The 25098-nt window shown below is 41.1% G+C and overlaps 1 protein-coding gene and 1 long non-coding RNA gene across 4 annotated transcripts in view; one reads left to right on the forward strand and one right to left on the reverse strand.

The window, feature by feature from the left end:
- The window catches only part of ECE2 (endothelin converting enzyme 2), a 52462-nt gene that overhangs the window by 17792 nt on the left and 9572 nt on the right, over positions 1-25098 (forward strand). For both annotated transcript variants that reach the window (XM_072142379.1, XM_072142378.1), the window contains 13 exons: positions 7719-7934; positions 9540-9664; positions 10136-10282; positions 12426-12491; positions 12701-12889; positions 13054-13196; positions 14701-14815; positions 17071-17181; positions 17268-17366; positions 18407-18484; positions 20789-20892; positions 21241-21351; positions 22533-22600. In XM_072142379.1, coding sequence (XP_071998480.1) covers positions 7719-7934; positions 9540-9664; positions 10136-10282; positions 12426-12491; positions 12701-12889; positions 13054-13196; positions 14701-14815; positions 17071-17181; positions 17268-17366; positions 18407-18484; positions 20789-20892; positions 21241-21351; positions 22533-22600 — 1572 coding nt within the window. The remainder of the gene's footprint in view (positions 1-7718; positions 7935-9539; positions 9665-10135; positions 10283-12425; positions 12492-12700; positions 12890-13053; positions 13197-14700; positions 14816-17070; positions 17182-17267; positions 17367-18406; positions 18485-20788; positions 20893-21240; positions 21352-22532; positions 22601-25098) is intronic.
- Positions 9553-25098, reverse strand: part of LOC140122027 (uncharacterized) — a 38493-nt gene continuing 22947 nt past the window's right edge. For both annotated transcript variants that reach the window (XR_011854241.1, XR_011854242.1), the window contains exons 2-3: positions 17041-17152; positions 9553-10288 (exon numbers count right to left, since the gene is read on the reverse strand). This is a non-coding gene — a long non-coding RNA (uncharacterized lncRNA). The remainder of the gene's footprint in view (positions 10289-17040; positions 17153-25098) is intronic.

Here is a 25098-nt window from a genome sequence, read left to right on the forward strand (position 1 = left end):
GTTCTCATGATCGGCAGGGGTCCCAGCAGTTGTAGTTCCCTATCCTGTGGTGACAATTGCTTTAATTAACCAAACAGTAAAAGAAATATGTAAGTGCAGAAACTATAATGTGTTTTTACTTCCTCTATTACAATAATTTTATTCATTCTTTCCCTTTAAAGTAAGCCATTTTTGCTACTTACAGATTCAGCAGTACTTTATGTTAGTCCTGGTCACTGCAGTACACTTGCCACCCCTCCACTGTTCTATTATACACAATGGGAGAGATTTATTAATCCACTCGCGACACACTTCAGGTGTCATTTTTGACACTTTTCAGACTAGTGTGGAGATTTGGCCCAGTAGAGACCGTGGTAGCGGGGTGCTGGGATGCAGTTCAAGACAGGGACACCAGGGTACAGTCCAAACAGGTCTCGCCTGCGTTTATTGCAGCAAAATAAAACCAGCCTTTACATTCAGGTATTTGAATAAACAAAAGAAAACCTACCCGTCAGGGTGCTAACTATACACAATAGTCCACTAGCTCACACTAAACAAAAGATCATGTGGCTGCTCCAGACCCACAGGTCAGAGCTGTGTCCTCTCAGCCTCCTTCCACAGAGAGACAACCCACTCAACTCTGCTGAGTCATTTTATCCAGGCTAATTAGGCTGTTCCCATCACCTGTGTCCAAGGTGCTGGACAAACCCACCTCAGCACTAAGGCCTTGCATAGAAGCAAAACCTAGGGGAAACATACCGCCCATCCACAGTTAACCCCTTCAGTGTCTCACATACCCTCCCCCTCTGTTTGACCCTGTGGGGACGAACACTTTTGGCCATCAGACAGTGGGTACGGGACAGGGCATCGGCATTCCCATGCAATTTTCCTGCTCGATGTTCCACCGTGAATTTAAAATTCTGGAGCATTAGGAACCACCTTGTGACCCTGGCGTTCCTCTCCTTGGCCTGACTCATCCAGGTTAGGGGAGAGTGATCGGTCACCAGTGTAAACTGCCGCCCTACCAAATAATACCTCAGGGATTCCAGAGCCCATTTGATCGCCAAGCACTCCCTCTCAACTATACTATAGTTCTTTTCAGGAGGTGTGAGCTTGCGGCTCAGGAATGTTACAGGATGTTCCTCACCCTCCACTACTTGGGACAGGACAGCCCCCAAGCCCACGTCAGAAGCGTCAGTCTGCACAATAAAGGTCTTGGTGAAGTTAGGGGTGATCAGTATCGGTCCCTCACACAAAACCGTCTTAAGTCGCTGAAACGCCCCCTCAGCCTCTTCACTCCACTTTACCATCACCGCCCTGCTACCCTTAGTCAGGTCAGTCAGAGGTGCCGCTATTGTCGCAAAATCGGGGATAAATCGGCGATAATAGCCCACTATGCCCAGAAAAGCCCTCACTTGCTTCTTGCTCAAAGGTCGTGGCCACTGCTGGATCGCCTCTACTTTATTTACTTGGGGTTTGATGACCCCTCGCCCAATACGGTACCCCAGGTAACGGGCCTCTTCCAGACCCAGTGCACACTTTTGGGGGTTCGCTGTCAGCCCTGCTGCCCTCAGGGAGTCTACCACTGCTTGTACTTTGGCTAGATGACTCTCCCAGTCGTTACTATAGACTATAATGTCATCTAAGTAGGTCGAGGCATAACTCCGGTGAGGTTTTAGCACGAGATCCATTAACCTCTGGAATGTGGCGGGAGCCCCATGTAGCCCAAAGGGGAGTACCACGTACTGAAAAAGCCCATCAGGGGTAACAAAAGCGGTCTTCTCTTTAGCCCTGTCAGTCAGGGGTACCTGCCAATACCCTTTCGTCAGGTCAAGGGTGGAGAAGAACCTAGCCTGTCCAAGTCGTTCTATCAACTCGTCAACCCTGGGCATGGGATAGGAATCAAATTTGGACACCTCGTTCAACTTCCTAAAATCATTGCAGAACCGTAGGGAACCATCAGGTTTGGGAATCAACACAATAGGACTCGACCAGTCACTTTTAGACTCCTCGATAACCCCCAGGTCTAACATCTGCCTGACTTCTTCGGATATGGCAAGCCGGCGCGCTTCAGGGACCCGGTAAGGTTTTTGGTGTACCCGGATGTGGGGTTCGGTTATGATGTCATGCTTGATGACTGAAGTACGTCCCGGTAACTTAGAGAACACATCCATATTTCGGAGCACAAACTCCTTCGCTTCCTGAATCTGGGCCCTGGAGAGGGACTCCGAGATCCGTACTTCAGGCACCTTGGCCTCGGGTACACCTACCTCCGGTGTCCCCTTCTTGGAGACAGATGCCTTCTCTACTCCCATGGCCATCAGGGACTCTCTTTCCCTCCATGGCTTTAGGAGGTTCACGTGGTATATCTGTTCGGGTTTCCTCCTCCCCGGCTGAGATACCCTGTAGGTTACCTTCCCCACTCTCTCCATGACCTCATATGGCCCTTGCCATTTGGCCAAGAACTTGCTCTCCACGGTGGGCACCAGAACTAGCACTCTGTCGCCTGGATTAAAGGTCCTGAGTCTGGCTGACCTATTGTAGACCCTAGACTGGGCCTCTTGTGCCCTTGTCATGTGTTCCTTTACAAGGGGCATTACCGCCGCTATGCGGTCCTGCATAAGGGAGACGTGTTCTATCACACTACGGTGGGGGGTACTCTCCTGCTCCCAGGTCTCCTTGGCTACATCCAAAAGCCCACGTGGGGAACGGCCATATAACAGCTCAAAGGGTGAGAAACCCGTGGAGGACTGGGGAACTTCACGTATGGCAAACATCAAATAGGGCAACAAACAATCCCAGTCCTTCCCATCTTTGCTGACCACCCTCTTAAGCATCCCCTTCAAGGTCTTATTAAACCTCTCGACCAGGCCATCTGTCTGAGGATGATACACAGAGGTGCGGAGCTGTTTTACCTGTAGTAACTTGCACATCTCCTTCATTACCCTAGACATGAATGGGGTACCCTGGTCAGTCAAGATTTCCTTGGGGAGGCCTGTGCGTGAGAACACCTGGAACAGCTCCCTAGCAATATTTTTGGATTAGGTGTTCCTTAATGGAATCGCCTCGGGATACCGCGTAGCGTAGTCCAGGATAACTAGGATGTATTGGTGCCCCCTGGAGGATTTGACTATGGGGCCAACCAGATCCATTGCAATCCGTTCAAAGGGCACTTCAATGATCGGTAGCGGGACCAAAGGACTCCTGAAGTGGGAGACCGGGGCAGTAAGTTGACACTCAGGGCAGGAGCTACAATACCGGTTTACCTCCTCCCATACCCCGGGCCAGAAAAATCGCTGCAGGATCCTCTCTCGGGTCTTCTCAGCACCTAAGTGCCCTCCCAGCACATGTTTGTGTGCCAACTCTAGCACCAGCCTACGGTGAGATTGGGGTACTACAAGTTGCTCAACCTCCTCACCCCGTATCTGGTCGACCCTGTACAACAGTTCCCCAATAATCACCATTCGGGGGTATATTTTATCAGCCCCTGGTATTTGGAGTACCCCATTTATCACCTTGACATTCTCCCGTGCTTTAACCAAGGTAGGGTCCTGTAGCTGTGCAGCCCCAAAATTGTCACGGGAAATCTCAAGGTCCAGCATGTCGGCCACCTCCTCGTGGCCCCCGACCCCACCAGCTAGGACCTCTAGGGGAGAGAATTCATCACATGGGGTCACCCCTACTGCTGGTGTGTGTACATCGGCCTCAAAGGGTTCAGGGGCCAAGGCCGGACATACCTGATGTCCATAATCTGCAACAGCACCTGAGGTGGGTCTTCGTCTCCAGAGGTCCCAAAACACCGGTAAGTCTCTGCCGATAATAGCCTCATGAAAAAGGGTCCCCACCACCCCCACTTCATGGGTAACAGTACCACAAGGGGTATGTAGGTTGATGACAGCAGTGGGATATTCGCGAGTGTCCCCATGTATACACAACACTCCCACTCTCCGCCCACTGTATAGTCCAGGATCAACCAAAGTTCCCCGCACCAGGGTGACCAGACTCCCTGAGTCTAGCAAGGCTTCCACTGTGTGACCACCGATTGTGACCATGCATACTTGGGGTTCTGCACCCGTGACTGACTCTGCCGCCAGAACTGGCCGGGCAAACAGTGACACTCGCCGGGTCTGGTTGCAGTCCATTGGCTCCACTGACAGTGGACAGTTGGCAGCAATATGGCCCATTTCATGGCACCGCCAGCACTGGATACGGCCTCTGTCACGAGCCTCACTGGGTTTCTGGGTATCCACGCCCCCCAATGAACCCCCTCCCAACCTGACATGTCTCCCCTTTTCCGCAGTAGCAGTCTTACCAGCTGGTTTGGTGACCCTGTCACTGGCACTGCTTCGTGTGGGAGAGGTAAGTAGAAGGTCCTCTGTAGCCCGATACCTCTCTACAAGGGACACAAGCTCCTCAGCTTTTGTGGGACCGGCCTGTCCAACCCACCGCTGGAGCCGAGAGGGCAGAGAACGGGTGAACTTGTCGAGGACCACTCTCTCTACCATCTGTGCTGGGGTGCAGTCCTCTGGTTGTAGCCACTTCCGGACAAGATGGATCAGGTCATGCATTTGGGAGCGTGGGGGTAATTTTTCTGAGTAAGCCCACTGGTGGACCCGGCTGGAGCGAACTTGAACGGTGACCCCAAGACGAGCCAGAATCTCCGCCTTTAGCTGGGGGTACTTACGGGCCTCCGTTTCACTCAGGTCGTAGTAAGCCTTCTGCGACTCGCCGGTCAGGAACGGTGCCAGGACATCTGCCCACTGCTCAGCCGGTAACTCCTCTCGCTCAGCTACTCGCTCGAACACAGTGAGATACGCCTCCACGTCGTCGGTCGTCGCCATTTTTTGTAAGGCCTTTTGTACTGCAGCCCGTGCGGAATGCTGGACAACCGGGTACCCTTGCAGACCAGTATGGGACCCCTCAGTAGTCGTCGCTTGCGGTGCTGCCATCATGCCAGAAAACTTCTCCATCATCAGCTGGAACATGGCTCGGGATTCTTCCTGCTGCTGGCGGGACCTCTCCTCCTGCTGCTGGAGCATGGCTTGCTGCAGCTGCCGATTAGCCTGGGACTCTTCCTGCTGCTGCTGCCGATTAGCTCTGGCCTCCTCTTGCAGGTATTTAATAAAGTCCTCCATCTTGGCTGTATCCTGCAATTTGCCTGATGCTTTCAGCCAGGCCATGCAATGTTGCAGGATGTATCAAGCCTTCCAGGTGTATGTCTTTTTGAACTGCCCGCAATCCGAAGCACCATATGTGGAGATTTGGCCCAGTAGAGACCGTGGTAGCGGGGTGCTGGGATGCAGTTCAAGACAGGGACACCAGGGTACAGTCCAAACAGGTCTCGCCTGCGTTTATTGCAGCAAAATAAAACCAGCCTTTACATTCAGGTATTTGAATAAACAAAAGAAAACCTACCCGTCAGGGTGCTAACTATACACAATAGTCCACTAGCTCACACTAAACAAAAGATCATGTGGCTGCTCCAGACCCACAGGTCAGAGCTGTGTCCTCTCAGCCTCCTTCCACAGAGAGACAACCCACTCAACTCTGCTGAGTCATTTTATCCAGGCTAATTAGGCTGTTCCCATCACCTGTGTCCAAGGTGCTGGACAAACCCACCTCAGCACTAAGGCCTTGCATAGAAGCAAAACCTAGGGGAAACATACCGCCCATCCACAGTTAACCCCTTCAGTGTCTCACACTAGTTTGACTAAGGGAGTGGCGCGAAAAATAAAGATTGTGTGTCACATATTGGCACAAACACTAGAATGTGCAAATTAGGACTTGGCAGTTTCAAACTCCACCATATTACCAAAGACTAGTCTACTCAAACTCTGCACCAGTCTATTCGGCACCATATTGATACATCTCCCCCAAACACATGTGAACATCTTTGCATTTCCCAACTCAAAAAAATTTTGTATAAATTAATCAGGAGGCTGAAATACCTATCTTTCTTTAGCAATTTACATAAGAATCAAAACTCTCTTTTGCTAACAATGTACCTAAACAAGGTACAATTTTAGTTTGCTAGTTTAGTGGGGAGAGCTGCTCAAAACCCTCTGTTACTTGATTCTGTGGAAACGATTATGCTTGAGAAAGTTTGTGTGTCAAATGAGGCCCCGGCAGGGTGGTAATGGGGACAGGAATGTTCTTGTCACTGTGTATTCCAACAAAAATCATTTGAATAGATAGATAGATGGGAGTAGTAAGCATCACACTTTAATTTCTTATCCTCAACAATACTTATTTATTAGATATTTTATTTACCATTTAATAGAGATTTTTCTTATTTATGGCATATACATCTTAAAGGGCATCTTAAAGGGAAAATTTAAATTTCTGCTTGCTAACATTTTAATTCTATGTTTATTAGTGAAAATGGCCACTTCCAATGCTTGGATTTTCATGTGGCTTGCTGCCCAGTTTGGTCAGCAGTAATGCAGCGACTGGGATGCAGACTCCAATCCAATAAAATGCTAACAGTAGACTTGGGGATACAGTCTATTCACATTTCTCAGTCAGATAAATTTGGGGGTAAAAGATGATAATGTAGGCAAAAGTCACACATGAAAGTATACAAGAAAGAAAAAAACTGAAAAGTATACAACGCTCACCCGATGACAAGTTTCTTTATCAGGATTCCTGAATGGACAGCCCGAATCTTCACGTAACCAATGTGCTTAGTACGGGATAATACAAAAGAAAATACAATCTAGTGCTTGTAAAAAGAAATCCTTCTTTTATTGACTCCAAGTATGAGAACAAACGATCAAATAGTACAGGGCTTTGTGCCTATGCAGCAGACTACAGATTCCAGCTTACACATTTTCCCTTTTTTTTTATCATTTTTTTCCCTTTTAATATACAACTGAATCATTCTTTTTTAAAAATTATGGTTCAAAAGCTTTGCCCTTTCCTTTCTATAACTGCAATCAAATGACATTAATTGAGTCATGCATATTAAATTTCCTTGCACTGTCCTGCCTCCTTGTTCCTGATTGGCAGGTCTCAGGGCTATGATATTCTGCTGTATAGAACATTGAGAGAGAACTCATTGGGCACATAAAGTCATGTCACCAGGATGACATCATTTAAGGTCCCGTTACAACTTCAATGTCTACCACATGAATTTATCTGATCACATGAAATCACAGCAGCCTACCTGATGTCATCATTTAAGACACTAGCTACTGTAGGGTCAAAACAGATCCATAGTGCAGATCACACAAGGAAGGTATAATAAAATAATATATTTATTATACTCACAAAGTGGCATTAAACAGTAAAAGGAACAACAGAGAAAATATCAGCTTGTCTAGAAATAATTACTGCATACAGAGCACAGTACATAGAAATATAAAAAGATTCCCTGTACATTGCAGAGAATATTAAATAGTGTTGCTAGGAAATTCAATTTGTCTTGCAGAAAATAAGCCATCATGTGGCTCACTGAGTTTTGGATTTTGGAATGTGGGGAGTAAAAATAGAAAAGGAAAATGTTGGTGGTGTTAATTGGTTAAAAATGTAAAGCCTCTGATCAAAAACTCTGTGAACAGAAAAATAAAACAATTATGTCTCTTAAATGGCAGGGATGAAAAACAGAAATTTGCCATGGCAGGAAGGGTTTAGCCAAACTAACTTTCCCCATTACAATTCCACAGTTTTCTCTTAATACTGCTTTTCAATGAATACAGTACTAATAAATAATTAATTATTTTGTCCTTTCTTTTGTTCAGACAAGTCCCGTTCACTGTGTCTCTCAGAGGCCTGCGTTTCTGTAGCTGGACGTATAATTGATTCCCTGGACAGAGATGTGGACCCATGTGAAGACTTCTATCAGTACTCTTGTGGAGGTTGGATGAAAAGAAACCCGTTGCCTGATGGACGGTCAAGATGGAATACTTTTAACAGCATATGGGATCAGAATCAGGCTGTGCTAAAACATATACTTGGTAAGTTCACTAAGACAATTGAAAATTGAATAGATAAAATGAGAAACTTTATTATCACAACAGCTTAACAGACGATTGCATATAATGACAACAAACATTGAGACTATGGGGGACATTTACAAGCGCCGGCGTATGATAGGCCCGCCGCTGCATATTCGCAGCAGCATACATCAAGAGGCTTCCACGCAATGTTTATCCGTATTTGGACAGTAACATCATTTAGGAAATACCCACAAGGTATGCTTAGAAGAGGCAGTTGATGGCTGTCTTACATCCGTCCATAATAGGCTATTATCACCTCCGTTGAGTGCATACTGTGCTCTCTGGTAGGAAGCAGGATGAAAAAGTGCAGTCTTTTGTCTTTGTCCAAAAGGTTTTAATTTTTTTTAATCTGTTAAAACATATTAAAACCTATATAAATTTGTGTGAGTACTGTGGTCGTACACGCTCAAAGCATTCAGTAAAAGTCGTAAAAACAAAGCCCACAGGAAAGTTATGAGAATGCACTTACCACAATTATGAACATTTAGTACACAGCATGGAATATTAAATACTGTCACTGGGACGTACAATTTCTTACACAGAAAACAAGCCCCCATACAGCTCTGTACACATAAAAATAAAAAGTTCTGGATTTTTGGGGGGTGGGGAGCAAAAAATGGAAACACAAAAATTAAAAGGGTTAGAGCTGTCAAGGGGTTAAACAGGTAGTAATTAGTCAATTGCTGTGACTTCTAATGCCCACTGTTCTTAATAGGAATGTTACTTCTATGATATTTATGCCATAATACAGTAAATGAAATGAGCAGGGGTTGTCCTGATAAGAATTATATCATTTGACAGATCAGCTTTCATCAACCACACAATATGAAATATAAACTGTGCTGTGATTGGTTACTATGGAAAAACATAGGGGGTCATTTATCTTATCTCTGTTTATTTTAGCTAGTTATTGCTGGTCTTTTTTCCGTCGGCTTCTTTGGTTATTTATCAATCTCACTTTTTCCTTGTGTTAAATAAATATTTTTTTTCAGATCTCTTTTTGAGACATTTGTCACAAATGTCGCAAAAATGTCGCACAAATGTCTCAAGTCATTTTCATATTCTACGTTTTCCTTAAGTATGGTTTGGTCTGGAGTTTTTTGCGCCAAAAAATGTTGCAAATTTAGAACAATTTGAAATGATAAATGTCATTTGTGGCATTGAGCACATCTGAAATAGAAGATAAATGTGTCTTACTGACAAAAAACAAATATCCGTCGAACATTTCAAAATTTTCCCCAAAAAAGGTGCAAACATTGCAGTGCACCAAAAAATGTCTCAAAAAAGAAAGAAAAAAGAGGAAGAAAAATAAAGATAAATTACCCCCATAGAGTTTAGCCTTTAGAAAGTTTCATAAGTCTCCCCCACAATGTAAATTTTTTTATAGAAAAAGCGGATAGGTAATTAGATGTATTTTGCATATGAATAGAAATGCATGGAAGCTTGAAGACTGTATGTGTCAATGTATGTTCTGCAAATCAGAGAGCTCAATCCACCTTGTTCTGTGAGTGCTAATAACAGACATTGCCTAATACTTAATTACTATATTTCTTCCTAATTCAGAGAATGCTACATTTAACTCTAGCAGTGAGGCGGAGATGAAGACACAGCGGTTTTATCTCTCCTGTCTGAAGGAGCAGAAAATTGAGGAGCTAAAAGAAAAACCACTCACAGACCTTATAAAAAAGGTGACATCCTAGCTTTCAACATTTACTCTGTGGACTTTTTTTTCTTGCTGCTTTCTATAATATCTAGCAACACAGTAAAGGTCTTACATGATTGCTGCTTTTACTGTCTTTAGCCTGCAACCTAAACTGTATTTAGAACCATACCAGTGGAAATAACCTGAGGCCATGGATAACTTGTAACTAAAACTGTGCAGAGCTCGAATCACATGAATACATTTTCCATTCCACAAACAAGTACAAGGGAAAATTATTGCATCTAGTATTCTTAGTACTACTTAATATTATCTTAACTTCAGCTTTCAAGACCCATCATACTTAATACACAGGTGTAGGTGATTTTAAATCGAAAACTTGTCTATTTATTTTATGACGCTGTAAGTAAATTAGTTGCCATTGTTTGAGTATCCCTTATGGAAAACAACACTTTTTCATGATCTGAAACATACAGTGTTTTGTTTTTTGCACATTAAGGTTGGTGGATGGAACGTCTCGGGTAACTGGAGGGGTGATAACTTTATGGCTGTGTTGAAGACTGTCTCAGGGACGTACAGGGCGACACCATTCTTCAGTGTATTTGTGAGTGCCGACTCCAAGAGCTCCAACAGCAACATAATCCAGGTAAATCTGATACGAGAGGAAAGAGGTATGCAAAGATCAACATGTTATAAATAACTGGTCGATGATTCTTATCAGGACGGTATGCTTTTTCTGCTCCAGATTACACAGCCAATCCATTTCACAACATACTCTCAATGTTACATAGACATTGTAGCAACATTTGGAGTGAAGTTTTGCTGTAAATGTGTTGAATAGTAATTGTTTTGAATATAATTGAGAAATTAAATATGCAAATACATTTTCCAAGATGCAGAGGCAACCTTTAATGGCAAAGTCTCTTACTTCCCTAACTTAGTTTACAGCCTATTATTTGACCAAATCAGTTCTCTACGCTGTGCTAATGAGATGCAAACACATTGAAACAACTTGACTATTATAAATCTTATGATATAAAGGGAGCTGCGTTACAGGGTAGCCAAGAAACAGAGTTTTCCTTATCCCATCCTGGAAAACGCAATTGTAATTGCAGGAGTTTTCTTACTAACCTAGAAAACATAATTGGACAACCAAGAACAACAAATGGTAGACACACATAAAATGATTACAGATGTCAAATAGAATAACAGTTTCATAAAATATTGTATATTGAATAGAAAGACTGACACGTTGACAGTCACAATCCTCACTGTTTCTCAGGAATAAAAATCACTGCACATCACTTCTCCATTCATCTTATCTGCAATAACTTGAAAAACATTTTTGTCCACCTGCAGTTTCCTGTACAATAGATGAATGTGAGAGGGATTATTTAGAAAAAATGAGATTGGAGAGTGTCTATAGAAGGTAATATATATTTTTTTGTAAATGTAGAGCAGTGTAGAAAGGAGTGAACTATATAAGGAACATGAAGTGTAAAACAGTATAATTCTCAGGCTGCAGTAATTACTAAGGTTATTTTCTCAAAACTGCATATGACTGGAAGAGATGGTGGGTTTAAGGAAATGAGGAGTATGTGTGGGAGCAAAAGTGTTGAGAAGGATTTTTGAAAGGATGTCTTGTTTATGGTATTATGTGCTGGAGAGGTTGGAGATGGATTCAATGGGTGATGGAAATCTTCATGGAACCTGTCTGCAGAAACTGACCAAATAAACCACTACCACTATGTTGTCAAGCAGATCCATATCATGATTCTTTCATGACCCAGTGTGGTAGCATCATCCAGAAAATCTACTTAGAAGTGAGTTTTAAAATGGTTTTATAATGTCATGGAGGCAGAGAGTTTAGCACAGAAGTAAAGCTCACACCTCAGAACGCTCTCTTCACTGTAACTAATGCCTAGGCTTCCAGGGACATCATACCTGGATCTACAAAAGTCAGATGAGTTATGTTAATCACAGCAGAGGGGCATTCTGAGGCAAGGAGAGCTTTACTTCAGTGGTAAACTCTACACCTCCTATACTTTGTACAACCAAGGTGTTAATCTGCTTCATAACATACTGGCGGTGGTTTGTTACATCAATTTAAGGTTCCCTTTAAAAATCTCAAGAGTTAGTAACACTGCATGAATATGATAAATTACAGTACAAGACACAGTTACTAAGCTAAACTTTGTATGAAACATTGTGCATTAGAATTTAAGCAGAATTGTGTGGTAAATGCTGGTGTATTGCAGCCATCTACAAGCATATATATTTATAGAAGAGCCAGTCTAACACTACACAACATTCATCAAATTACATATACGCTGTATAAAATTCTACAACTGTAATTATTGGGGCACATTTACCCACCTGTCCGAGGAGTTCATCCAAAGTGCATTGTTTCGATGATAATGCACTCTGCAGCTAATTACTAAGATTGTGCGCCCAATATCCTGAAGGTGTCACTTCTCCGCTCAGGTCTGCCGGAGTTCACCTTCTTCTTCCTGGTGTATGTAAGTGCATTGACTTGTGGCACAAATTGAAAGTTAAATCCAACGCTCAGTCTGAATCCGTCGGATCGTCCAATGGTACACCCAATCCTGCCGCTTGAAAGCTAGCGAGGCTACGCCAAAATTCGATCGTATGCGACACAATCCCCTGCCGAAAACTTGTGCCAGTGCCGCAAATCCCAAAACCCATGAACAGTCCAATGAATTTGCAATCCGCAGACGCTTAGTAAATAAGCCCCATTAACTTACCACACACACTTTTTTCTTCTCCAGGTAGATCAATCTGGACTCTTTCTTCCTTCAAGAGATTACTATCTAAATAGGACAGCTAATGGGAAGGTCAGTCATCGTGTCATTTATTCTTTTTGTGCCTTAAAAAGCAGAATATTCTTCTGCTCTATAACATCATTGAGTTACGGTTTATATATGTATATATATATTTAGATATATATATACTTGATGTATAGGTATTTTAGGTTACTTTATTACATTCTACATACTAGGTTACAAGTTCACTGTAGTGGTACAGTGTTTGATTTCTGTTTCAGGTTCTTGCTGCCTACCAACAATACATGGTAGACATAGGGATGCTGCTAGGGGGCTATTCTGATTCAGTGGAAATACAGATGACCCAGATCCTGGAGCTTGAGACCTTGCTAGCCAATCTTACTGTTCCACAAGATGAGCGTCGAGATGAGGAAAAGATTTATAATCGTATGACAGTGGCTGAGCTGCAGGTGAGATTTTGAAAGAACATGTTCAGAATATCACTTTGTAGAATACACTGTAGAATTCACAGCCAGAGGACAATTTATATAGTATAAACTTCTAAAAAACCATTCACATGGCTTTAAAACTCATGCATGTATGTTGTATTAAGTATTCTTTTATATATTTTCAGAATATAGCGCCTGCATTTGACTGGATGGATTATTTGTCCTTTGCTCTATCACCTTTGGAGATCAATGATACAGAGCCTGTGGTAGTTTATGGCAAGGAATATCTTCAGCAAGTGTCTGAGCTAGTAAACAACACCGACCCAGTGTAAGGGATTGTGATTTTTTTTAAGTGAAATTTCTTGTATTCCCAATGTAATTTTTATTATTATTTTAATCTACAAATAATTTATGCCAAACACACAAGTAAATAACAATTCATATTTTATATTTTATTAAATTCATCCATTAAAAATCCAAAGAAAAGGGGATCATTTAAAATATATTACAAATATGGGACAGCACATACAGGGGGACAATTCAAGTATAGAGTAGAAAAAAACTTATATATATTTTCGTACAAAGCATACTGGACTAAAAACGCATAGGCCCAAATGAATATAGTCCAGTTAAAGTGCAACAGTATTAATCATGGGCAAAATACAAAAATCCACATATATATCTCTATGGGAACATTAGTCACATCCTAAAGCTACATTGGCAATAAGATATAACGATAGATCCAGTCCAGTATACCGAAAAGTCCACCTGATGTCCCAAGCCCAGGTACTGTATTTTAAATCTTCTCCTTTTCTTTGTATTTTAATGGATGAATTTAATAAAATATGAATTGTTATTTATTTGTGTTTGGCATAAATTATTTGTTGGTTAAACTGAATTTTTATTTGTGTCATTGGGTAACAACTTTTAGGGATCCTATATATTTGTAAGTTTCCCTTTACAATTGCTTGTTTGGTTATAATTTTTATTATTATTAAAATCACTTTTAACTGTGAAAAAGGAAGAATTTTCCCATCTATTAAACTGATATATTGATATGTTTTCACTTTCTAATTGGTGGAAGTATGATTGCTACAGAATTGTTCCAAATCATAAAAAGAAGGGACCACTTCTCTAATTTATAACTTTGGTTCCTCCTCAGTTTTGGTTACTTTTAATTACACTGACACCTCTTCAATGTGAGTATTGGTGGGGGACAAGAGAGTTAAACCAACACCAAAGTGATGGTTTGTTGTGGAAAAGACGCATTGCTTTGATGCCTACAGCTATATTGGAGGGCTCATGACTGTCTTACGATTGCAGATGTCTAGGATAGAACTACACAGATTGAAGATATCTTCAATGTTTGGAAAGTTGTAGTTGCACCTTGGTCAGGGTCGGTTACAGGTATCAGTTGGCCCCTAGGCGACAGGGCCTCAGTGGGCTCCTTTGCAGTGAACTCATATGGCAGCATTAAAAATTCAGAAACTAAAACAGTTCTCTAAAATATTCCCTAGTTTATCAAACCAGACTGTTATTTTATACACACCCTATGGATTCCTTATCTACAGCCTTATGTGGGCCCTCCCAGCAGCTATGGGCCCTGGCACTTGCCCAGGTAGGCCCAGTGCTGGCGCTGGCCCTGACCTTGGTTATGTGCAACAAGCAGCCAGTGGCAGTACCCTCACAATCTCTGTGATTAGTACAGTATATCTATCATGGAATACTATCTGACCCTCACTAGGGAGTTAAAGCTTTATTTTATGTGATATATTGTCATGCATAAGTTATCTTTTATAAATCCAGCAAGACTAATTCTCTTTCTCTTACAGAATATTAAACAATTACTTGATTTGGAATCTTGTCCAAAAGATGTCCCCCAGTCTAGATTCTCGTTTTGAGAAAGCCCAGGACAAACTTCTTGAGTCTCTCTATGGGGCAAAAAAGGTGCTTTTGCAAATCCTGTTTTCTTATTGTTTGCTGTGTATATATTTTACAATGCAAATTTCATAAAATGAATGCCTATGCCTATGCCATAATATAATACGTCTATAACTAACTCGTAAAATACAGAAAAGAACAACCTCAGAACTTTTAGGGTTTATTTAGGTGGGCGATTTCAGTAATTTTGACAGATGGCATAGTGACACATTATCCTCTATGGACTTATTCAATTTTTTTCATGCTGATGATAAAAAATTGCAGCATGCACTACTTTATTATGCATGTGAACCGCCGACACCCATAGAAGTCTAGGGGTTTGCAGGAAAAGCACAATGAGGTCATCCGTTTTCTTCTCAGATGATTCTGGGGAACCAGGATGTTCTCCATCCATTTTCTTTTTTTGCAAAAAAAGAGAAAAAAGGATTCTATGCATAAAACTGACGGATACAATACTTGCATAACGTGGAACGGAAACTGATGCATTCTTTTTGAATGTGAAACTGAAACACCAGTCTGAATGAACCCTTAACGGACATCTACTACCAGGATGAAGGGCTGTATGCAAATGAGCCAGACAGGCTCCAGGCTCCATAGGTGTTAATGGAGCGTGGAGCCCCTCAGGCTCTTTTCCATACAGCCTTTCATTCTGGTGGTAGATGTCCTTTAAATCAATCTTTGATAACAGTAACCCCTGCCCTCACCAGAGCATCTGGGTCAGCTACAACAGCCAATTCCCAATGTATCTTTTTATTGTTGCAACAATTCAATGGAGCTTCCATTTAGATGCAATTAAAAAAGCGATAGAAAACAAATGATTTTGGTATATTCTGAAATAAAAAATAATATAGTCTTGTTTCTAAACATTTATAATTCTTTGACCTTAAAAGGTAAAACATTAGCAACTCAATATACGGTATAGATTTTTATTCAATAGATTTTTTTATGACATAATACAATCCCAGACTGGGACCATGTCCACTTAGTGCCATTATGCCAAAAAGAGAAGGAGAAATACTTTATGCATTCACCTAGTGCATGCAGTTAAAGGGGTTATCCGGGTTTTAAAAATTTCTTATGGCTGGGCTGGGGAGGGATATTTAAACATAATAAACATGTACTTACCTCCTCTGGCGCCGCCGATGTCCTGCGCCGCGGTCCCTTTGATCCGTGCCCCTGTTTGTTTACAGGGGCACGGAAGCCGCGCACAAGGAGCTTCCGGTCCGGGATATGGCCGGCTCCTCCTATCCGTCCCTATCTCTCAGCGTTGTAAGCGCTGAGAGATGGTGTCGGATAGGAGCTTCCGGCCGGCTGGAAGCTCCCTGTGCGCCCCTGTAATGAAACCGGCGCACAGAGAAGACCAGCCGCGGAGACCCTGAAGACCCTGACATGGCATGAAGGGATGTCACAAGCACATCAGCGAACCTGTAGGCATTGTGGTTTTGAATACAAGCAGGTCCCTACTTAAGTACATCTGACTTACAGACGACCCCTAGTTACAGACGGACCCCTCTGCCCACTGTGACCTCTGGTGAAGATCTATGGATGCTTTACTTTAGTCCCAGGCTTCAATGATTATCTGAAAGGTGTCTGTACTGAAGTTTTATTGATAATCCTTGGTCCTAACACAGCAAAACATTTTTAAAATTCAACTGTCACTGGAACACAATTGTCTAGAGCAGTGGTTCTCAACCTTTCTAATACTGTGACCCCGCAATACAGTTCCTCATATTGCGGTGACCCCATACCATGTACAAAAATATTGTTTTTGTGCCAAAAAATGCAATAGAATCGTGGATTCGATGGCTTTAGGCGACCCCTGTGTTTTGGTCGTTCGACCCCCGCCGGGGTCGCGACCCACAGGTTGAGAACCACTGGTCTAGAGCTACAATTATAAAATATACAGTTCCGACTTACATACAAATTCAATTTAAGAACAAACCTAAAGAATCTTATGCGTAGCCTGCATAAGCATTCAACCTTTGCTTCAAAGTATTAAGTAAAGAAAAATATTTAAAATGATATCATATGTTATATTGTTTAATACAAATCTTCTACAGTTCATTCATATAGAATTTCATATAGTATTCACTGCTATTATTGCACATCAAATTACATTTTTATAGTGTTAGGTTTAGTAACCCTTATCCTAGTTTTACCCATGCCATGTGGACATCTTTGTCCTTTTTTTCCAATGCCTCATCGCAAACAAAGAAATATGTCCCATTTACCTCTAGACACTCATTCTTTTTGTATTGTAGTCCTGCACTCCTCGCTGGCAGACCTGTCTATCAAATACAGATGATACTCTTGGTTTTGCCCTGGGATCTCTATTTGTTAAATCTACATTTGATAAAAACAGTAAAACAATCGTAAGTAAGATATTATCAGCTAAAAAGCCAATCTTATGACAATTGTGAAAAAAAATGTATAATATTTCGAATTTCATATTTTTCAGGCAGAACAAATGATCTCTGAGATCCGAGCGGCTTTTGAGTTCACATTGGGAGGTCTAACATGGATGGATGAAAAGACAAGGAGAGCTGCAAAGGAGAAGGTGTGTTATATTACAAACCGAATTTTACAAAGCTGCCATTAGCAGAAAGGGTACCCATATCCGGACAAGAAACAATTATAAAACGTCACTTTTATTATTCCTATCTAAAATAACGGTAGCTATGCTACCCGGTGCTCCATGAACGTGAGAGTGATTTAAAAACAGTGTGACACAGTTCACTGGGCCTCTAGTGACCTGTTTAGTGTTAATATATACTGTGGCATGCAGGTAGCCAGCGCCCAGGGTTGTGGATGTAGGGCTATAGATAAAGCGTTTAGTCTCACGCTTAGGTTTATCTCACATAAATTAGAAGTGGAGAAGCTGTTATATATAGCAGTTGGGATATTATATAGCCCCTTTCACCACTAGGTGTGGTGAGGATGACTTGGAGACCTAGACAGATGGCAACTATATCAATGGCCTATTATTTCTATTGAGGGCTACAGTGGCATATAACATAGTCCCTATTATAGGCTCATATAACGTCACACCTAGTTTGGAGTATATCCCTATAGCGACTGGTGGAATTTATCCCCAGTTCAAGTAATGGAAAGTGTATCACTTATATCCTATCACACTGTATATATTCTCTTTGGCCCTATATGCACACATCCACCTGGCACCTAGCGCTACTAATGTAATGGTCTCAGTGTGGAGCTGTGGACACACTGCTGGTTAAAACATGCAGATCCTAACATTAGCCCCCCGACATGTTTCGACAGGGAACTGGCTTCATCAGGGGTTCGGGCTAACCCCTGATGAAGCCAGTTCCCTGGCGAAACAAGTATTAGAGTAGACAATCATAGTTGCCAAGCTAAGCCTGAACAGAATTAGATGCAAACGTCTAAAATCTCATCAATGGTTCTTTTTTTAGATTTGCTAAAAATGAGAGCAAAGTATGATGAAAGATTCTCTTTAAATACCCTGGATAGTTGTGTCCCTAGTGTAAGGGAATCAAGATAAAATCATCTATAAAGATTATCATATATATATATATATATATATAACCATAGGGATGGATCTTTAATTTTTCTTTTCAGGCAGATGCTATATATGACATGATAGGATTTCCAGACTTTATTTTGGACACCAAGGAACTGGATGAAGTGTATGATGGGGTAAGAGACAATTATATAATGAACATACATTGGGGCTGAACAAGAACACATAAATATCTATTTAATTAATTGGCATAATTTAAAATAATGCATGGAATAAGCTATAATAAATAGTTAATATGTTTACAAATAACCATTAGGTTACAATTGTGTCTAGAGAACACCAATATAGTGCAAAAATGCAAATCCAACCAGAATGGCCGGTTCTGGACTCTCGACTAAATCACAATATACCAATACACTAAAAGAGGCCTAACTTTTTGATTGGTGGGGATCTCTTTTATCCATGGGGTACCCCCACAAGGGGGTCCAAGGTACCTCTGTCGGACCCCTCGCCGCTGCCCGAGGTGAGCGGAGCATATGGCCACATATGTCTGTTCTGTTCCATTCATCTCTATGGAGCTGACAGAGATTGTCAAGTGCGGCAATGACAAAGACCAGCTGCGGTTGAAACGTCCGTCGGGGAGGGGGGTAGTATGCTGCCACTTTTTAATGTGATCCTTATATTCCCTACCAGTGAGGTGTTTACTTTTATAGTTTTTATCACCATCATAGACCCCTTCTGGCATGTTAGTTGACACCTCATATAGCCATTTTTGCCAGTGGACTTGGTAGCTTTGTGAAGCTGAGAAATGATGTATACTTTTGTGACATGTAGTTTTGAGATGTGACACATATAAATGGATAAATAAGTTTTAACAATTATCTGTTTGTCTGGGAACATTCATGAAGATGCTATATTGAAGTACTGTACATCATTTGTACCTAGCATTGCTATAGTTACATATAGCGTTTCTGTGGGGGGGATTTCATATACACACGGGGTACTTCCTAATCTACTCACCCCAGAGGACGTCACCATTGGGTGATGAAACGCGTGGGATCTGCTTCCTTCATCCCCCCCGTTCTGCTTATGCCTTCATCTGTCTAATTTGTGTGGATGCATTTTGGGTATTGTTTTATCTTGCTCTACCATGCAGGCATATTGTAGTTCCTCTCCTTTTGAATATTGCAAAAAATTGGTTATTGCATTTATATTTAACTGATTCAACAGTTTCATTTTCTGTAGCAGAACGCATACAGGGATTGTTAGGACTAGTTACTCCCTAGCCCATGGTCATGCTTGACACCGTCAGGTGTTATTTTAAATGTTTTTATCTTTGGTCCTGTATATGTTATGTAATTTATTGTACACTTAATATCTTTGCTTGCACATGTCCTCTATGCGTTTCTTACTGTTTTTCTTGTGGTTTACATATTTATGTTATTTATAATTTTTTGGGCTTACTACCTGGCTGTACCTATTGTCTCTTCCGGGATACATTTTTTAAATGAATTTTTAATTCCATATATTTAATACAGATTGTTCTTTTATACTATTTTTTACTAGACTGGTATTCTCTCTTTAACTCTTTTGGTGTAATGGTACAATTGTGTCTACTGTAAGTCTACATAAATGTAAGTTACATTAGTGATCACATTGTATGTCATGCCCCTTCCTTCTTACACTGCCTACTCATTTGTCTCCCGCTTCTTCTCACCCAGCTTGGCCCATAATGCTCCCCTCTTTGTCACACAGCCAGCACATACCGTACATTTCTTCCTTATTCTCACATTACCCCGATTTCCCAAACCTTCTCACACAACCTGCTCACCCATGTTCTTTTCTTGCACACACAATTTGCTTCCAATGTCTCTCTATTATTCACAGCGTTCACTCCAAGCCCAACTAAATCCTAAATTAGCCTGTACCCTATATATTCCACTTTCAAACTGCAACCTATGCCTTCTTATTTTTTATAGCCTGCACCCCTTTGGTTACCTTCCATTATGCCTCAGTTTTTTTCCATTTTAATTATAACATGAGATAAGATAGGATATAAGTATGTGTCAATGCTATTTGCAATGAAGTGGAAAACTAGAGATAACCAGTGTCTAATCTATACTGTATTTATACATTATATATATATATATATATATATATATATATGTGTGTGTGTGTGTGTGTATCTTACATACATACTTCCCTATCTTCAGCTGTGCATGGCTATATAAAAGTTTTAGTGTAATGCTAAGCTGGCACATTAGCATTATTTTTGGCACATGGACATTTTGGAGCAAACTTTGCTGTACTAGTTGTAAAAGTGCCTGAAAACTGTTGGAAATCCTTTATAAATGGGACACAGGCATATTTTTGCGCAAATTAGGACAGAATTGCGTCGTAAACAGATTGATAAATCTGCTCTAATATTTCTACGTTTTTATCATGCAGTAAAAAGCTTTAAAAAATTTTTTTTTTTGTAGTTTGAAGTGTCTGAGGATTCATTCTTTCAGAACATGTTGAATTTCTACAATTTTTCAGCTAAACTTATGGCTGAACAACTAAGAAAACCTCCAAACAGAGAGCAGTAAGTCACCAGAATGATTGTTTTATCCCACTAGATCTTGAATATGTAGATCTATGTGCATTCAATTGGCAATGTTGTTTTATAGGTGGTTTCTACAGGTGTGTAACCTATATGGCATGCAGCTATTCCTTTGCAGCACTTGTCAATTAGAATTTGTACTAATAATCTTGTAAGCCACAGGCTGTGGCTAGTGATTTTCTTTCTGCTGGTAAACTGGTAAAAAAACATACATGTGAAAAAAAGCATTATCAGTATTCTAATAGCCTCTGACCTGTATAAAAACGTCATTTTCATTACGACAAATAAAGAGCTGAGGGGAGATTTCAATATGTCTAATTTTCTCTGCAGATGGAGTATGACACCCCAGACAGTCAACGCTTATTATTTGCCAAACAAGAATGAAATTGTCTTCCCAGCAGGAATCCTCCAGGCTCCGTTCTATGCTCCCACACACCCAAAGTATGTGTGCTCAGCTTTCATACTTGTCGCAGCCAGAATTGGAAAATATAACCCAAATGTTTGCCTGAAAGCAGTTTACGTTTGCGTAAAGAAACAAACGCACGATATCATAGAAGTAGCTTATGAAGCTGCTAGAGTACTTTTCTGTGAACTGATCCCTTCTGCACCCACATAAAGATAAACCTACAGGGGCATTATTTTGGCTTTTGCCTGCCCGTTATTAACTTCTCTATTTGTTACCGTGCTTTGGGAGAATTCTGTCAATCAGCATCAGAAAAGTTGGGGAGCTGCATTCCTAAAGAGCCCACATAATAAATGACTTTCATTTCTTTAACTGCTTAATAGAAATCATGGGCATAATCAGACATTACAGAGTAAAGGGGGCAGATTTCAGAATTCTGTCGTAATATTCACAAAAAAAACCTGTCTACTTCCCATTTATCGTCAGTTTTCAAGATAAGTTGAATCAGTTAGTTGATCAGTTTTCAAGATTATGATTAGTATGACAAAAGCTTATTGAAGGGGGTGTCTCAAAAAAGATCATACACCAAATATAATGCTATCCCAACAGAATTGTGTCCCAGTTTTCTGGCATAAAATAAGACAGTTAATAGGAGGTGTAAAGTATGACAGATATATCATCCAGCATCAGACTTTTATATGAATCTGGTGCAGCATACGACTGTCCAGTCTAACTCTGCACTGTCTTACCTTTACCACATTTTTTTTATAAATCTTCCCCAATAGATTCTGTTTGTGTAGAAGGTATAATTAATCTCTCCCAATAAGCAGGGCCGGTTTTAGACAGTGGGGCCTTGGGCAAAACTAAAAGTGGGGCCCCAAAATAAAACTTTTATGAACGGTCACATTCAGTACAGTATATCAGGAGGAGCCCTGGACAGGAGAGGGGGCCCTGGGCAAATGCCCAGTTTGCCGCCCCTTAGCGCCGGCCCTGCCAATAAGTCACAATACATTGATCTTGCAAGCTCCTATATATATATATATATATATATATATATATATATATATATGATCTAATCTTGTTGAACTTCTGTAATCATTATACACAGATTCTGTATTTATCATGATCTTTTAAAACTTATTATTTTTCAATAATAATCTGTACCCTGCTTAGCATGCCTACTTTTATTCATACCTTACTTCTGCTCTTTCTTCTTCAGGGCTCTAAATTTCGGGGGTATTGGGGTAGTGATGGGACATGAACTGACGCATGCATTTGATGATCAAGGTTTGTTACTTTGCATAGTTACTTAGTCAAAAGCTTTATGTATTTGAACAAAATTTAAGTTAAATGTTATAAAATGTTGTAGGCGTGTAGAACCTGCTTCTGTGTGTCATAAAAAAGCAATGCATACACAATATACTGCAATACAGAAGTATATTGTATGAACATTTTAGTTCAGAAAAACATTTAAAAAGAAAAAAGTTTAGCACCACCACACACAAACTCCTTGGTATATTCATTGCTGACTCGGGTGGACTTGGCGGATTCCCGTCCCAAATGTGCAGGTGTCTGGTAGGAGGAACTCAATAAATCATTTACCCCTGCACAGTGGCAAAAGGCTTTGATCTTGACACATAAGTCGTCCATTTCGTGCCGCATGCAGGAACTGAATTACAAAATACTGACCCAGTGGTACAGGACACCAGTAAAGCTGCATAAGATGTTTCCCTCCGTCCCAGACACTTGCTGGCGCTGCGGCACTGAAACTGGCTCTATGCTTCACATTTGGTGGGAGTGTAGACCCATACAGGAGATGTGGCGAGCCATCTTTGAACTTTTCAACTTAGTCCACAGGAAAAAGGTGATGCCAACTCCAGAGCTGGCGCTTCTGTCCATGTTCTCTGGAACCATTGCAAAATTCAAAAAAAGCTCATTGCGCCACTTCCTTATGGCCATGCGACAAATTATTCCTAGGCGATGGAGATCAACTGAGGCTCCCACCAGATTGCAATGGATAGAGGCGCTAGACTCAATTAGACATATGGAGGAATTAAAAGCAAGCGATGAGGGAAAGTATGAACAATTTCATCATATATGGTCCTCTTGGATAGATCATAGGTCCACGTCCGTTGTCCGTGATTGGTTGTCCGCAGGCGGCGACTTTCACGTACCTTGAGAGCAGACATGGGATAAGTCGCATACGGTCCATTCCCCATTTCCCATAATTCCCTACCTTACCCCCCCCCCCCTTCCTAACCTTGTTACCCTATTGTATTTTGTCTTGTCTTTTATATGTCAATCCCCCTTCGGGTTTCCCATAGTTGAAATGTTGATTTGTTATTGTTGACAGTTAACCTATTGTTTTACATGAAAATGTATACCACGCTATAAGAATGCCTACTTAATTCTTTCAAGAGTGTACTCATGCTTAATTGTTGCATATTCTATAATGCATTTTTCATTCCTGTACTACCCACAAGCAACAACCAATAAAGCTTAATGTTGAACAATAAAAAGAAAAAAGTTTAAAAGAAATAAAAATAATTAAAAATAAATTACATTTCAAAACACCCCCTTTTTTCTAGAACAAAACAAAAATACACATATTAGGTATCACCAAGTCCCAAACTCCTGATCTATAAAAATAATATAATGACACTACAAAAAATTACGCCTTATACAGGCAGTCCTCTACTTAAGACAGCCTTCTGGATGTTGGCAATTTACTGTACTTTAGCCTTAGGCTACAATGAACAGCCATAATAGTTATCAAAGGTGTCTGCTAATAAACTTTAGTGTTAATCCTGGTTCTGATGACTACCCAACATTTTTAAAATCCAATTGTCACAGAGACCCCAAAAAAATTGGCTGTGGTTACAATTATAAAGTATACGGTTCTGACTTACAAAATCAGTTCTGTATGGTATATACTCGAGTATAAGCCGACCCGAGTATAATAGTTATCAAAGGTGTCTGCTAATAAACTTTAGTGTTAATCCTGGTTCTGATGACAACCCAACATTTTTAAAATCCAATTGTCACAAAGACCAAAATAAAATTGGCGGCGGTTACAATTATAAAGTATACGGTTCTGACTTACAAAATCAGTTCTGTACGGTATATACCGACCCGAGTATAAGCCAAGACCCCTAATTTTAACACAAAAAACTCGGAAAACCTATTGACTCGAGTGTAAGCCGAGGGTGGGAAATGTATTTGTTACAGCCCCAGTACATAGCCAGCAGGCCCCCAGTAGTATATAGCCTGCCAGCCCCTCTAGTATATAGCCAGCCCCCTGTAGTATATAGCCTGCCAGCCCCCTGTATTATATAGCCTGCCTGCCACCTCTAGGATATAGCCTGACAGCCCCCTGTAGTATATAGCCAGCCCGTAAAAGAAATAAACTCTGTACTCACCATTCTGACAGCCCGGGCAGCTCCTCTTCTATGTTCCTCTTCCTTTCCCCAGGCCAGCGCCAGGTCCGCGACAACTCCGTGCGCACGGCCCGGCCGGCACACAACTGTATTGTAAGCCGCTGCTGACATCACAGAGTGCGCTGGCCATGCGAATGAAGCTGTCATGGACCTGTTCATTCATGAATCGCCTAATTAATTTCCCAGTTCTACTAGAATTGGTAGTAAAACAGTCCTCCTCATCTGGCTGTTTACATTTTTACATCATGAGAACAAGATGACACCTAGCAATTGATCAATAGTATCTCACCATTGCGAGGCTTCAAGCAGGATGTTCTCAGAATGATGTGGACATGAACCTTAGAGTGT

The sequence above is a fragment of the Engystomops pustulosus genome, chromosome 3 (assembly GCF_040894005.1).
Source record: "Engystomops pustulosus chromosome 3, aEngPut4.maternal, whole genome shotgun sequence".
NCBI classification, from domain to species: domain Eukaryota; kingdom Metazoa; phylum Chordata; class Amphibia; order Anura; family Leptodactylidae; genus Engystomops; species Engystomops pustulosus.